Source organism: Bufo gargarizans, chromosome 2 (genome assembly GCF_014858855.1).
Source record: "Bufo gargarizans isolate SCDJY-AF-19 chromosome 2, ASM1485885v1, whole genome shotgun sequence".
In the NCBI taxonomy this organism is placed as follows: domain Eukaryota; kingdom Metazoa; phylum Chordata; class Amphibia; order Anura; family Bufonidae; genus Bufo; species Bufo gargarizans.
Window position 1 is genome coordinate 60,334,978 of NC_058081.1, and position 16,286 is coordinate 60,351,263.

Consider the following 16,286-nt stretch of genomic DNA (forward strand, 5'->3'; position numbering starts at 1 on the left):
GCACACTCACATTTCATACTATACAGTGCACACTCACATCCAATGTTGTACAGTACACACTCACATTTCATACTGTACAGTGCACACTCACATTTCATACTGTACAGTGCACACTCACATCCAGTGTACAGTACACTCGTGTCTGATGTTGTACACTAAACATTTGGCACTGTACAGTGCACACTTTCATCTGATACTGTAGAGTGCACACTCACTTCTGATGCTGTAAGTACACACTTATTTTTTTAATGCCATACAGTGCACACTCATATCTGATGCTGTATAGTGCACACCCTTGTCTCATGCCATACAGTGCACACTCACTTCCGATGCCTTACAGTGCACTGTCACCTTTGATGTCATACAGTGAACATTCACATCCGATACCATGCAGTGCACACTCACATCCGATGCCGTACAGTGCCCACTCATGTCTGATGCCATACAGTGCACATTCCCGTTTGATACCATGCAGTGCACACTCAAGTCTAATACCGTACAGTGCACACTCACATCTGACACATCACCACGGACAGGAATCAAAACCAAGTTGCGCTTCATTTAACTATTTTGCAGTTTAATCTGAACATTTTTTTTTTTTCTCCCAATCTCTTGTGGAAAAAAATCATTTACTTTTTAAAAACATTTCCTCTGTTTTATTACAAGACAACTCAGCAAATCATAGACTTAATGAAGAGAAGAAAGAATGAAGAGAGGGCGTAGAGAAACAAGCATATCACCCGACCCCCTCCGTGTGGGCCATCGAAATCAAACTCAAAGATGGGAGCAGTGAAAGAGTTAATCATTGTGCTATTCATCACCAGAGGACACAGGCAGCCATAAGGTGGCTCTTCCATGGTGCTTTCAAGACACTGCAGGAGATGTGCTGAAGATGAGATTGTCTGAAGGTAACCCAACTCCTGAGTGCCTTATTGCGATGGCAGTATGGGTCCCTGGTCAATAGGGAGCCCAGTCACTGAGTGCCACACTAAAGATACAACTTTGTGTCACCTCAAGCCCTTGTGGTTCAAAGGTTTCCTATGTAGTTAGCCCTAAATGCACTCCCTTAATATAATGGATGTGCCCTGGAGAAGAGGGGAGGATGGACAGGTGATGGGGAGTGTTCAGGCGGCAGCGTAACCCCTCAAAAATAAACCCCCAAATAAGTGATCTCTCTGGTATCTGATTATTAGTGCTTGAGAGAGCAGAGCAAGCACCGCAGTGCAGTCCACGTGCGCAGAGCCACCCACGGCAGTGCAATCGGAGTCACCCTGGACGGAGTGCTCAGGGGAGAGCTGTTTGTTCTCACGTGTTCAGTGCAATGTATGAGTGTACCCCATAATCGTTTCCATCACAGGATGGTTACGTGTGCAGTGATCATGCTTGGACATGCCATGCTTTGCTCTCTGCCCCCAGAGGGCGGATGGGTTATTACGCTTCACTGGCAGATAGCCAGGCTCTGCATTTATCAGATCTGGGGATGTCCTTACATCGTGTAAAAAAAACATCTCCGACTTCTAGTACCTGTATCAATAAACACGGCGTGTCCAGCTATACAAGAAGTAGATGGCTTAAATCTGTATCCGGGTGCAGTGCAAGTGGCTCTGCAGGAGGGGGCGCTGCAAACTGGCCCTGGTAATATGGTACAATGCTGCAGCTGCTGCCGCTAGATGGACCCTACATTAAAAAACAGGGTATTTATATTACACATGTATAAATATATATATATAGAACGCAAATAACATTTACAGAGAGGATACAAACTGGAGGACGGACCAGCTCGTGTGTGTATGCCCACAAACCGTGTGCGTGTATCAGTCTGTGTGTGTCTTCCACGTCTGTATGTCCATGGATCTGTAAGTAAGTGTTATGTACGGACCTTGATTCATATACATACCTGGAGGATGACACTTGTCAACATGATTATGGTACTTTTATGTCTGTAGGGTGAGCAGCATGGCTGCAATGTATGTGTATGTGTCCCTGGTGTACAAATGGTTGTCTACATGGTTTTTTTTGTCTTTTTTTTTTTTTATGTTGGACTGGTTTCCGAGTCCTGCCCTCCAGCATGTGTTGGTGGTAGATGACACAATGTGTGATTGCTGGCGGCAGCGTCACTGTTGGCTCCTGTTACTGTTCTTGTCGGCCGAGTTCAGGTTGACGTCTTGGGAGGAGGTGGGACGGCGAGGTGGCATACGCTCATTGATGCGGTCTAGGCCCCTGGCTTCTTCGAAGCTGCGGATCTTGTGCTGGGGAGAGAAGCTTTGGACGGCTGTGGGGAGAAAAAACTGCAGTGAGAAGAGCCCTCAAAAATCTTATCTGTTAATTAGTTATATAGGTAAAAAGCAGGCAACTAATAACCAAGGCAACTGGTGACAACCTATGTGGCCGACAGGTTGTCACCTGGCTGTGGCACGTATCATCAGTAAAAGCTTGATGAATACCCAACGGGGCCATATTTGTTGTACACTTTAATGAGGCTCTCCAAGCGCGCACCTAAAAAGCCTCTTTCAGCTAACCTGCGGAGAGAAGACACTTTAAGCAATACTTACCAGTCCGTTGCCCCCTTGATTTCGCGATCCTGGATAGGATAAAATGGCTGCCTGACTGGAAGCATCTCCTTCTTCTGACGTTGTGATGTGCTCCCCTTTCTTCCTGTTTAGCTACACCAGGCATGCTCAACCTGCGGCCCTCCAGCTGTTGTAAAACTACAACTCCCACAATGCCCTGCTGTAGGCTGTTCGGGCATGCTAGGAGTTGTAGTTTTGGAACAGCTGGAGGGCCACAGGTTGAGCACGCCTGAGCTACACAATGTAGATGCAGCTGAATGGGAAAAAAGAGGAGCACATCCAGTTGCGACATCACGTGATCCCATACAAGATTGCCGAATCGGCGGAACGATGAAAAGGCAATCGACGGAACTGCTGAAAGTGTCTGGCTTTTTAGGTGCAGGCTCGGAGAGCCTCTTTAATTGAATGTGAACGTTTGGACAAACATCAGAGCGTTCGGAGAGTGCTGCCTTAATGTTAAAGGGGTTGTCTGGTTTCCTGTATTGATGACCTTTTTTCAGGATAGGTCATCAATATCTGATCGGTGGGAGTTCGACTCCAGGCCCCCCCGCTGATCAGCTGTTTGGAGAGAACGCAGCGCTCCTGTGAGCGCTGTGTTCTCCTGCATGCAGCGAGCAGGTGTGATTACAGCTCCTCCGTCCCATTCACGTCAATGGGATGGAGTGCAACTATAACTGCTCCTTCTCATTCAAGTGAATGGGACGGGGCAGTTGTAATTACACCCGCTGCAATGCCAACGGTGAGCAGGTAAACGGTGAAGAGTATGCAGCATTCGCAGGAGCGCTACATTCTCTTCAAACAACTGATCAGCGGGGGTGCTGATATGATATTGATATCCTATATGCTGAAGATATATAGGAAACGAGACAACCCCTTTAATAATAACCTAAAGAGCACCTGTCATGAGAAGGTGCTGGATGGAGCCCATGAACTGTGCCTGACAAGCATACAGCGTGCAGTCTATAGTTTAAAGGGTAATTTCAATGTTATATTATTAGGATACCGATCCTGAGAATGAAGGGCCGGTGGAGTACTGCGCCCCCTTCTAAGTTTCCGTTTCACACTGGTGCTCTCAGTCTCCTGGCTGGGCAGGGAACTGTAGCCGGCTCCATTTTTTTGAATGGGGTCTTGCTGCAGTTCCATACACAGCAGGTGGCTGGGGGTGACACTGTGGGTCTCTGAGATTGCCCCCCACCACCACCAATCCGAGCACTATGCTATCACTTTATGAAATAGTAACAGCCCTTTAATTTCAGCACCCCTGTCATGATATATCTTTACGATATTAGATATGCAAAAATGCATTGAAAGGGTAAGACATGGCTATGTGACATAACAGGATGCCTCCTCTGTGCTTTCATTTCCTATTAGCATAGCACCCCCTAGTGTCAGTTTCGTTAACTGGTGCTCCAGGCAGATTGGACTTTACCTTCTTGCGCCTCGACGGCTTCTTCTGTAGCTGTAAGGGAGACAAAGACAATGCATCAGATGTATATTTGGGTTCATCCTATGCACATGATGCCTGGGCTACGTATATGAGCTCTATGGACCAAGCAAATGGAAGGCAGAAGAAGTAATAAACAGCCAGGAAGCCGACCTGCGCCCGCACTATGCATAAATGGAGTCTGCACAGCAGGTCCAGTACTACGCTGAGTAGTACTAGTTACATTTCTATGGGCCTGCTGTGAAGACACCACTTAAAGGGTTTGTGCAGTGCAAAGAAATTGATGACCTATCCTGAGAATAGGTTATCACTATTAAGGTCCATTCACACGTCCATATGTGTTTTGCGGATCCGCAAAACATGGACACCGGCAATTTGCGTTCCGCATTTTGCGGACTGCACATCGCCGGCACTCTCATAGAAAATGCCTTTTCTTGTCCGCAATTGCGGACAAGAATAGGACATGTTCTATTTTTTTGCGGAACGGAAGTGCGGATCTGCAAATGCGGACAGCACATTCCGGCCCCATTGAAAATAATTGGGTCCGCACCTGTTCTGCAAATTTGCAAAACGGATGCAGAGCCATTTTGCGAACGTGGGAATGGACCCTTAGATCGGCAGGGGTCCCGATCTGCTGTGTGAAGAAGTAGCTACATAGTAGTGCGCATCCCACTGTCGCCATTCAGTGACCCATTTACTGAAGAGCGGGGGCAGGATGCGTGACTGCCTGCGACAGAGGGAACGGCATTGTGTGTAACAGTGCCCAGGCGGCCGGGCACCCCCTTGCAGTTTGGTGCCCCAGGGCAATCCCGGAGTTTTTGACGATGATCCTGACAGGTTATTCCAGTTCATCCCCTCAAATACAGAACTCATTATTGTCACGTCCTCCAGCACAATATAACATTGTACCCCTACCAGTATAGACTTGTGAGCAGCGGAAAGGATGAAGGTGAGCATTCCTCACATCATTTCTCTCATATAAGGACTACACTAGACACATGTATGAACCCCCCACATCCCTCTCCATGCACTGCTCACAGGGCGTAGCGGTGTAAGCTGACACAGAGCCAGTTTTGACAACCATGTGCCTACCCTACCAGGCAAATGACATGCCATCACACAGCTCTATTACAGCATGCACTTCCTAAGACGCAGCTGTATCTTACCCCCTTAAAGGGGAGGTCCCACCGATCAGTCGGGGTCTGACCACTGGGACTCCCACTGGTCAGATACTTGTCCCTTATCCAGTGAATTAGTGATAAGTTCTTATAGTGGAACAATACCTTTAATGACCAGGCCTGTTGAAACCTTTAACATATTGTCCATGATTTTGATATTGATGGCCTGTCCTTATGATAGGCTATTAATATTAGACTGAAGTGGGGCCTACTCCCAGCACTCCCGCCGATCAGCTGTTTTTCAGCAGCTCCGGTGCTGAAAATGGCCACTAAAACTACACAACTCAAAGGGCGCAGCGCTGCTATAAGCTTCGTCCACTAAACAGTGGATGGGGCTGTGTAGTTCCAGTACCTATTGGCAAAGTTGATCGGACCCCCACCAATCTGATACCAATGACCTACATGTTTGCCCTCTGCATTTCAGCGTCCAAAAATGTTCTTATTTTTTTTTTATTGACATGGCTGTACCAGGCGTTGTCCTATGCAGCAGAAAATAACATGAATTTTTGGCACAATTTGATGTTATTAGTACAATTTTTTTTGCACTGTGAATATAGAAGTAAATAATTTTTCGCCATTGTTTTTTTTTTTTTAAACTATTCACGTTTCACTTTTTTTTTTTTTACAGTTTTCTTATGTGAGTGTTTGGCTCTTTCCAGTGGTAACATTCTTTTTGACGGAAAAAGCCTAGCAACCCGCTACAGCTAAAAAAAAATGGCAACTTGATGAACCAGATTTTTTTTGTGACAGTCCCTTTTATGACTGGTGATAAAACTCTCATAGGGAAACTTCACATATAAGGGCGGGTTCGCATTGGCGTTATTGAACTCCGTTACAGGTTCCGTTATAACTGAAATCTAGGATGGAATGCAAAACGGAGGCCTTAAAGAGGCATTCCGTTTTGCTCCGTCCTAATACATGTCTATGGGGCCAAATAACTGTTCCGTTTGTTATAATGGTACCTATAACTGAATTCAATAATGCCAATGTGAACCCGCCCTAATTTGTGTATATATAAGGCTACTTTCACACGGGCGTTTTGGCTGTTTCTGAGATCCGTTCAGGGCTCTCACAAGCGGTCCAAAACGGATCAGTTTTCCTCTAATGCATTCCGAATGGATAAGGATCCGCTTAGAATGCATCAGTTTGCCTCCGATCCGTCTCCATTCCACTTTGGAGGCAGACACCAAAACTGAGCCAAACAAGGACGGATCCATGTTAAAGATAATATAAATGGATCCGTTCTGAACGGATGCAGACGGTTGTATTATCTGAACGGATCCGTCTGTGCAGATCCATGACGGATCCGCACCAAACACGAGTGTGAAAGTAGCCTGAGCTGTTTGTTTTTAACAGATCTAAGAGTTCAGGTTCCTTTACACTGGCCTAGCATCGACCAAATAATCGCTAACAATTATCTGCCAGTGTAAAGGTGCCACGCTCTTTCATTGGGTAATCGTATCTTTCATGTGGTCACCTACATCATCGTTTGCAGGCAGCAGGTCGTGCCATCTAAACAGCCTCTGCTGCCCGCAAACAAGCGATGGCATTAGTGATTGCTCATCCCTATACCGTGGAGGGGATCACTGCATGTATATACCGTTTTCTCCTTCACTGACAAGCAGGCGATTGCTGGGAAGGAATGCTTCTGCTAGGTGAAGAAATGTTGATGTAAAGATCTGTCTTTATTTAATTCTTTGGGCCACCATTATTTTAGCATTGTGATAATTTTCTGGGTTCAGTCTCGCGCTTATGACCTTATTATGGATAAGGGCCACAGCACCCCTTTGCACCTCGTAAAGACACCACATGGTGGCAAAAAGACTGAAATCCACAACACAGTACAAGACAACTGTAAAAGTTACCGCTCTGCAGAGTCTGTCTCCCTCCAGACAGCACTCCCTGGGGAAGTGTTCCTGTGGGGGTCAAGCCCTTCAGCGTCAGCACACTCTCACTTTCCTCCCTGAGGATAAAATTTCACAGGTCAGATAATAGCAGACTAGTAACAAAAGTGCAAAAGTATCCATCCCCCACCGTACACATTATACTACATGCTTATTAACCCTACAGATATCAGGGGGACCACCGGACAATCTAAAGTGCACGAGGGTGTTCCAAGATGTTAAGCAAAAGAAGGACTGGCTTGTTCTCGAGGTCTCTGACAGCGGCTTACTCTGCGCTCCCCATTCAGAACGCACGCACCACATGCAAACTAGTTTGGGTGGATCTATTTTTTTTATGGAGCCATTTTTGTTGGCATGTCCCTGAAAGTTTCCATCAGCAGTATATCATAAAAACATGTACACGAAAGCAGTTATCATAGAAAGACGATAGTGTTGACAAACATTTGTATAAAAAAACAGAGAAAAGACTCCAGACCAAATAAGGGACTAGTACCCCCCTAAAAACACCCGCAGTTCTAACAGTTTCTATGGGATGGGGTTGTTAGCACGATACACACAGGGCAGTAATCAGCAAGACACAATAGCCAATGGGGCAATGTGAACCTGAGTGTCACCCCACACCATCTAAACTGCAGGGGGAGAGAAAACAATTAAACATGCATAAATCCAGAAAAATGTATTTCTTACTGACCCTGGTCTGGAGGGCGGCTACTCCAGACCAGGGTCAGTAAGAAATACATTTTGCTGGATTTATGCATGTTTAATTGTTTTCTCTCCCCCTGCAGTTTAGATGGTGTGGGGTGACACTCAGGTTCACATTGCCCCATTGGCTATTGTGTCTTGCTGATTACTGCCCTGTGTGTATCGTGCTAACAACCCCATCCCATAGAAACTGTTAGAACTGCGGGTGTTTTTAGGGGGGTACTAGTCCCTTATTTGGTCTGGAGTCTTTTCTCTGTTTTTTTATACAAATGTTTGTCAACACTATCGTCTTTCTATGATAACTGCTTTCGTGTACATGTTTTTATGATATACTGCTGATGGATATCTAATAAAGAAATTATTGTTTATGATAACTTCTTGTGTGGTAGCTTTTTTGAGCATTTATAGGTGATATACGAATAACTCCATGTGAGATATTTATGATAGCAACTTTTTTGATGTCCCTGAAAGTGTGGTGTGCTATATGTACGAAGAAGATCAGAAGAGTCACCTGAGCACAGAGAAGACGCGGGCCATCTTGCCGATCGCTCGGATCTTGTTCCGAATAATCTCTTTGCGCACAGAAGCTCCACCTGGAGGGAAAGAGAAGGAAAGTTTATAAATTCAATGGAAAAAATATTTCATTTAACAACTGCACTTACTAGAATTTCTCATGCTACTCATAGTGGTGGTGGGGGAGTCTCATGTATTGGACTGCCACCAATAATGAAATCTGAATAAACCTTCAAAAATCCCATTCATGTTGGGGTGAACACTTGTATAGCGCACACACACCCTGCAGGTTACTCTACATCGGCTATATCATAATAGGTCAATAAAGTGAATTTATCCCATGCAGCTATCTGTGTGGGAAGCTGCCAAATCATATTAAATAAGGACATACAGTTGCAAGAAAAAGTATATGAACCCTTTGAAATGATATGGATTTCTGCACAAATTGGTCAAAAATGTGATCTGATCTTCATCTAATGAATGTTTACATGGTGTGTTCGATAAAAACATGGTAACATTTAACTCTTTGTGTGTTATTAGTTTAAGCAGACTGTGATTGTCTATTGTTGTGACTTAGATGAAGATCAGATCACATTTTATGACCAATTTGTGCAGAAATCCATATCATTCCAAAGGGTTCACATACTTTTTCTTGCAACTGTATATGAAATTCGTGAAGGAGTGTCTACAATAAATACAGCCCTAAAGGCGAGATGAGGCAAAGTCTCGACCACCCGCCGGCCAGGGAATAGCAGAGAGGGCCAGTGCCCGCTGTTTCAGTAGCGGTCATTGCGGTACATGGGAGCTAAGAAAACAGTATGGCGCAGCAAACTATGACTCAGAATCCGGATCCACCGGGGTTTCTGGGTTGTTTTTTTTACAGCACACACACTGTTCTAATTCATACAGTAACATGCAGTATAAAAAAAAACACATACCGCGCCTGTGGGTGACAGATATCACTCAAAATTCTCGGACACAGACTGATAATGAATCGTGCAAGGATAGCCAACTTACTTTCCAGCGTGTCTTCTCCATCCGAAATCAGCTCATCATCCGAGCATATGCTGAGAATATTCACTAGCATTTCCGTAACTGGGTAGAAAAAAAAAACGTAAGATATCGCACCAAGAATCACTCTGCTGTCGACAACGTGATGTCCAAAGCTGCAGCACTGCCAGAATGAACACATGGGGGATGCCTGTTCACATGGAGCAGTTCTAGAGCAGATTCCATGTTGTAGGAAGATACGGATGTCACTGTATGGTAGTGCATGCATCCGATAGCTGCTTATGTATTCATAGAGGGTGCAGAGGTAGCAGTCACCACCAGGACCTGGTGATTTAGACTCAGGACTGCAATGGATTTTGGATTGTGGCCAAGGACCTTCATGTTACACCTGTACACTCCGTCCAGCAGGTCACTTTAGTGATGCTGATAAGGGTATGTTCACACAATGAATTTTGAAAATCTGCCTACAAAATTCAGCTCAAAATCCGCGAATGTTTTTTTTATGGCGCGTTTTTGATGCAATTTTTTTAAACATTTTTTTATTTATTTTTTAACCGATGAGTGTTTGCGTCTATACAAAACTGCATTTCAGCTCTTGGTTGTTGTCAGGTGTGCGCAAAAAATGGGCACATAGAAGCGTGTTTTTTCTACGCTTCCCATTTATTTCAATGGCAGATTCAGTGCGGATAGGGCATGCTGATTGCCACATGGAAGTGCTGCTTCCCATTCAATTGAATGGTTGGTTGTTGGTGGGGTTTTTTAGCGGATTTTGGGGTGGAAAAGAGCTAAAATCAGTGCCAAAAAGAACACCCAAACAGGCCAAAAGAGTGTCCTTTTAGCCTTTCCTGGGCAAGTATATAAAAAAAAAAAGTCATGGAATAGAAGACAATACAACAGTGTACAGTAATATACAGTATAGGTGTCTGTCTCAATAGGACCCCATGGACGATGTATCCCACAATGCACGGGCATAACTATAGCCATAGCACTTGCTATGGGGCCCAGAGGTTGTGGCGGCCAATCAGGTGCAAGAACATGTTACTTATAGTGGGGAATAACAATATGGCAGCGTTGGTGGATTTTCTGATATACGGTCTATTATACACACTTTTAAGGCCTCTTTCACACTTGCGTTGTCCGGATCCGGCGTGTACTCCACTTGCCGGAATTACACGCCGGATCCGGAAAAACGCAAGTGTACTGAAAGCATTTGAAGACGGATCAGTCTTCAAAATGCTTTCAGTGTTACTATGGCACCCAGGACGCTATTAAAGTCCTGGGTGCCATAGTAGTAGTGGGGAGCGGGGGAGCAGCATACTTACCATCCGTGCGGCTCCCGGGGCGCTCCAGAATGACGTCAGAGCGCCCCATGCGCATGGATCATGTGATCCATGCGATCACGTCATCCATGCGCCTGGGGCGCCCTGACGTCACTCTGGAGCGCCCCGGGAGCCGCACGGATGGTAAGTATGCTGCTCCCCGCTCCCCACTACAGTTTACCATGGCTGCCAGGACTTTAGCGTCCCGGCAGCCATGGTAACCATTGAGAAAAAGCTAAACGTCGCATCCGGCAATGCGCCGAAACGACGTTTAGCTTAAGGCCGGATCCGGATCAATGCCTTTCAATGGGCATTCATTCCGGATCCGGCCTTGCGGCAAGTGTTCCGGATTTTTGGCCGGAGCAAAAAGCGCAGCATGCTGCGCTATTTGCTGCGGCCAAAAAACGTTCCGTTCCGGAACTGAAGACATCCTGATGCATCCTGAAGGACGGACTGTCCATTCAGAATGCATTAGGAAAATCCTGATCAGTATTCTTCCGGCATAGAGCCCCGACGACGGAACTCTATGCCGGAAGACTATAACGCAGGTGTGAAAGGGCCCTAATTAATGCTACTTATGTTCCTGTTTCAATTTTCTTCACCAAGTGTTGGGGCCCCTATCTTATTTTGCTATGGGGCCCTATGAAATATAGTTACACCCCTGCCACAATGCCTATACACAGGGAGTTTCTATGTCAAACAGGAGGCCATGGTGTAATGTGAACAGGGGCTTAGTTGTAGGTAAGAGAAATCCCTGTCGAGGTAGCAGACATGTTTCTACACCCCCTAGTGGTATTAAGTGGTACTGGAGTGGGAGCACCCAAGCCTATCATTGCAATAGTGAATTTCGGTATCGTGCATCTTGCTTCTGACTGACGTCTTACCCCTTCAGATCCATCTCCATCTGGATCCAACCTGGATAACGTCCCTCTATTCTCGTACACTGTCCTCATCTCTGCCCCCCCCCCCAACCAATTTGGAGACATTCCTGCTAACCTCTCAGTATAGAGGCAGACGCTTGAATCGCACAGACTTTCATTTCCTTTTTGGACCTCCCCCATCGTGATAATACCCCGGGGGGGGGGGGGGGGCAGGTAATGGGTGATTACCATATTGTGTATCGTTACCTTTCTCCCCTACAAAGGGCAGGGACCATGTGAACACGTCCATGAAGTTTGGCAGCCAGTAAGGATGTGGCGAGCAATTAAACTGACGGATGTTCATGACATTGTTTTCATACTTCAGCACTGCGGCTGTGAGGAGACAATAAGGAGAGATTTTACATATACTGCAGACGCCTCTCGCACAAGACTCCCACACACAGCAGTAGCTGCTCCGCGCAGACGTGTGGCGGTGGAACGAGCTTCCAGCAGCCTCACACGTATATGGAATATGCTATTGTCTTATATCACATAGATGTTTAATCCCTCATTAGTACAGCCTGACATTAAAGGGGTATTTCCGTATTCACTAGGATTACGCCATCAGTTTTCGGTCTGACTTCTACTGATCCTGGTTTGGCACTGCAACTTCTTCTGAAGGGAACTGTAGCCAGTCCTAGTTTCTTGACATGGGTGGTCAGGAGAAAAACCAGTGCAGGCACTGCAGTGCTATATCAGAGCCCCCTTCATTCTCAGATTCTGACCCCCCAAGTGAAGGCATAGTCAAGCAATACAGAGTATACCATCACTTTACAGTAAGGCAACACAATTGGTGTTGTCCGGGAGCATAATAGATGAAAGTACCATATAAAAAAAATCCATTAATTACCTGTAAAACCCAGCACCGCGCCAGCACTGATGCTCTTGTGGCTGCCGCTGGTCTCTGCTCACAATGGGGATGCTAGCATGCAGAGTATGTGAGCGCAGAGGCCGGAGATTGTGTGCAGCACGTCATCACTGCAGGAAAAGAACACAATGACCGGCAGGGATCACCACAGCATCGGCGCTGGAACAGTGCTGGATATGACATAGGCAACGGTTGTTTTCAAACAAGCTAGACATAGTGCAGGTAAACATTGAAGAGGACACCGAGCTCACACTAGTGCCGCTGCCTCTTCAAACAGCTGATGAGCGGGGGTGCCGTGTCTACGGACAAGAATAGGACATGTTCTATTTTTTTTGCAGGTCCGCGGAACGGAAGTGCGGATGCGGACAGCGCACACTGTGTGCTGTCCGCATCTTTTCCGGCCCCATTGAAAATAAATGGGTCCGCACCCGTTCCGCAAAATTGCGGAACGGATGCGGACCCATTTTGCGGACGTGTGAATGGACCCTTACCCCGATAGCTCATCAATTTAATGACACTGCACAACCCCTTGAAGCATGCGATGCTGTAGGTGACATTTCTACACATCTTTCTCTGGTGTTTCTGCTTTCATGCACAATGATTGGTCAAAGGAGGAAAGACAAGCAACCTCAAAAATGATCAAAATTCCCCCCAGAAAAACATGATTATTGTGTCATAGAAACATATGCCTTTCAAATGTTACTAACTCGTTATATCGCTGATCGGCAAGAGATGCTCTGGAAATTCCCTTTTAGCAGTGCATGCGGTAAACGGAGAATACACGGAGCCTTTGCGGACATTTTCACACATTACACACTGACCGTTTTTCACAGACGTCATCATGGACGTGTGAATTAGGCATTAGGCTACCTGCACATGAAATCCGTTCGGATTTCCGTGAGTTTAAGCAGCAAATCAGCATCAAAATCCGCATGTGTTACGTGTGAATTTTGTTGCGGCTTTTATGTGATTTTGTTGCGGATCTCAGCCCTCAATTAAAAAGGGTGAAATCCGTACAAACAAATCGACAGGCTGCGGGTTTCAAAATTCGCTCGGCAGGTCAATTTCAGGACGGAAGAAAAAAAGGCAAGTCTACATAAATTCTGTCTAATCTCATACACTTCGCTGGTACTGTATTACTCGGTGTTTTTTCTGCAACGTGTAGCCATATGATGGGTGGGGTTGCAGACAGCTCCATCTTTACCCTCATCAGATGATGAAGATTATTGCACAGATACACAGAGCAGCAGAGAAGTTTAACCCTCGTTTAGTCCCCAGGAGCTCTGAAGTCAGAATTTCTAACAGCGCTCGTTTTTGAAGTTCCAATAAATCAATAAAGCCTTTGAGATCCTGATTTCTGGACATCGCTGACCAGCTTCAAAGAGGCTTCACCGAGAGCTGCACTTTCTTCCTTCTGAGAGTCGGCTGCAGTTCCCGTTCCCATGAGCTACAAGACTCACAACTTCAGAAAGGAAGGTGCCAATCCCCTGTAACATGCATGAACGCGGCAGCAGTGGCACTGAGCCACAATGGCATCTAACCTTTGTTGTTGTAGACGTCAAGGTAATTCGGTGCAGAAAAAATGGTGATGAGAGAAGGAAAACCGGTTGTCTGACTTTTCCGATACATTCGGTAACTGCAGGCAGGAATACAAATATCACAAACTGTCCACCTCATCTATCGGTTTATAAAAAAAATCCGTAAAACAATCAGGTCCTCAGAAGGTATTTTCTCACTTTTTGGGATACATCATGAAAAAATAAGGTAAAATAGAAAAACAATCATAATAAAAAATAATTGATAAATGCTAGCCAATCATATGAAAAGACTTCCCCCGAGGAGTGAACCTGGCCAGGGCATGTCTTATATAAAGATAAACATTGCCCAATGGTCGGGGGGAAAAAACTCAATTTTTACTTTAGGGTTTTCCTTTTACCTTTATAAAAATAGTCTAGACTAGAATTTTCACATAAAAAGGACACCTATTTGGTAAAAATGGAATTAAATAACAACCCTATTTGTCCCAAAAAAGGTTATAGCCGTCTGACCAGTACATGCAAAAATTAAAACAGGGATCCAGTGTCTACAGGATAGGTGACAAGTGTCTGATCGGTGGGGGTCCAAGTGATTGAACACCAGTCGTGAGCATGGGGGTCTTGTGTTCCCAATTGGAATGGAGCAGCGGTCAAACATGCGTACCACCGTTCCAATCAAAATCAATAAGGCAGCTGGAGATGCATTTTAATTTACAGCATTCTCCTATCTCCGGCAGTCCCATGGAGTTGCAGCGCGACCACTGTCCTGTTCAAATGGGGCACGCCGCAATAACTCTGTTCTCATGATTAGTGGGGTTCCCAGGGGTCGGACCCAAACCGATAAGATACTTGTCACTTGCTGTGGATAGGTGACGATAACGTGCCATTTTGGAACAATCCCTTTAAAGGGGTTATCCTATTTTAGACAATGGGGGCATATCGCTAGGATATGCCCCCATTGTCTGATAGGTGCGGGTCCCACCTCTGGGACCCGCACCTACAACGAGAACGGAGCCGGGGAGAGTTGTGGCTGGCCCATTGAAGTGAAAGGGAGCGCACCGCGCATGCCCGGCCACCGCTCCCATTCGTTTCTATGGCGCCGACGGAAATAGCCGAGCCAGCGCTCGGCTATTTTCGGCGGCTCCATAGAAATGAATGGAGGGCGGCTGCGCATGTGCAGTGCGCCCTCCTCCACTTTCTCCGCTCCGTTCTCCTTGTAGGTGCGGGTCCCAGCGGTGGGACCCGCACCTATCAGACAATGGGGGCATATCATAGCGATATGCCCCCATTGTCTAAGATGGGATAACCCCTTTAAGGCCCAAAACAAGATCTGTATTAAGTGGTTGAAAGACTTTTATTTGGGATGACGTTGAAAATGAAGCATTACCCAGCATCCTGTGCCTCGTGGGCTCGAATCACTGACAGGAGGTTGTTGCTCTGCAGGAATTCACAGACGGCGGGGTAGCTGGAATACACAAGGTACTAATGAGAGTGGCCGAAACCCCATCAAACCCACATAGCACTTGATAGGTCCAGTGAATGCAGGAGGTCCTGTTACCTGTAGAAATAGGAGCACCCGCGAACTGTGTTGTGGGTGAAATGTTCCAGAGTCTTCTCATTGCCGTAGTCCTCAGCAGGGTCAGACCATAGCAGGTCGCACATAGGGCCAAAGGCGGGGGGTTCCTTAAATCGGTCTAACTAATGAGGCGGAGAGAACGAGCAGAATGTGAAAGGAGGAAACCACCAAGGATCCCATAAACCTTAGGGCTGAAAGTAGGGGACTCATGGGAAGAAAGGGGAGAGAGGATGTCTAGAGTCCCTCAAAGCTCTCTGAATGGGGGGCATGGTCAAAGGGGGAAATTACAAGGGGATCAAGTACCTGATTAATTAGATACTGGGATACACAAGAAAATTGCAATTAAACTGCATCTTTGTGGTTGCACTAAAATCTTGCTAGCAGACTATAAGCTGCTGTTTATGGCAGCCTGTAGCCTGCGAATGGGAAACTACGCTGACACAACTCAGTTGTAAGCGATTGTACAGTGTAAATACAGCTTAAAAGGAGTGGACATTTATGGCGTGTCGATAGGATATCCCATAAATGTCCAATAGGTCCCACTCCTATCTGAAGAAGGCGGCCCTGCTGTAAATAGAGAGTACTTGGCTTGTGCTACTCTCAGAAATCCCGTAGCATTGAATAGAGAGGACGCTGCGCATGCGCAGGCTGCTCTTCATTCACGTTGGAGCCCTTTTCTCAGAGCTGGGATCCACATTTATTGTATATTTATGGTAGTTCCTATTGATATGCCATAAATGTCCAGA

At 46.0% G+C, this 16,286-nt stretch overlaps 1 protein-coding gene across 1 annotated transcript in view; it reads right to left on the reverse strand.

Annotated features, from left to right (window-relative positions):
* Positions 1-556: 556 nt before the first annotated feature.
* The window catches only part of PPP3CC (protein phosphatase 3 catalytic subunit gamma), a 47,181-nt gene continuing 31,451 nt past the window's right edge, over positions 557-16,286 (reverse strand). Inside the window, exons 6-14 of the mRNA XM_044279019.1 lie at positions 15,523-15,662; positions 15,352-15,429; positions 13,971-14,065; positions 11,769-11,894; positions 9,329-9,406; positions 8,310-8,391; positions 7,058-7,155; positions 4,000-4,029; positions 557-2,272 (exon numbers count right to left, since the gene is read on the reverse strand). Coding sequence (XP_044134954.1) covers positions 2,115-2,272; positions 4,000-4,029; positions 7,058-7,155; positions 8,310-8,391; positions 9,329-9,406; positions 11,769-11,894; positions 13,971-14,065; positions 15,352-15,429; positions 15,523-15,662 — 885 coding nt within the window. The 3' untranslated portion in view covers positions 557-2,114. The remainder of the gene's footprint in view (positions 2,273-3,999; positions 4,030-7,057; positions 7,156-8,309; positions 8,392-9,328; positions 9,407-11,768; positions 11,895-13,970; positions 14,066-15,351; positions 15,430-15,522; positions 15,663-16,286) is intronic.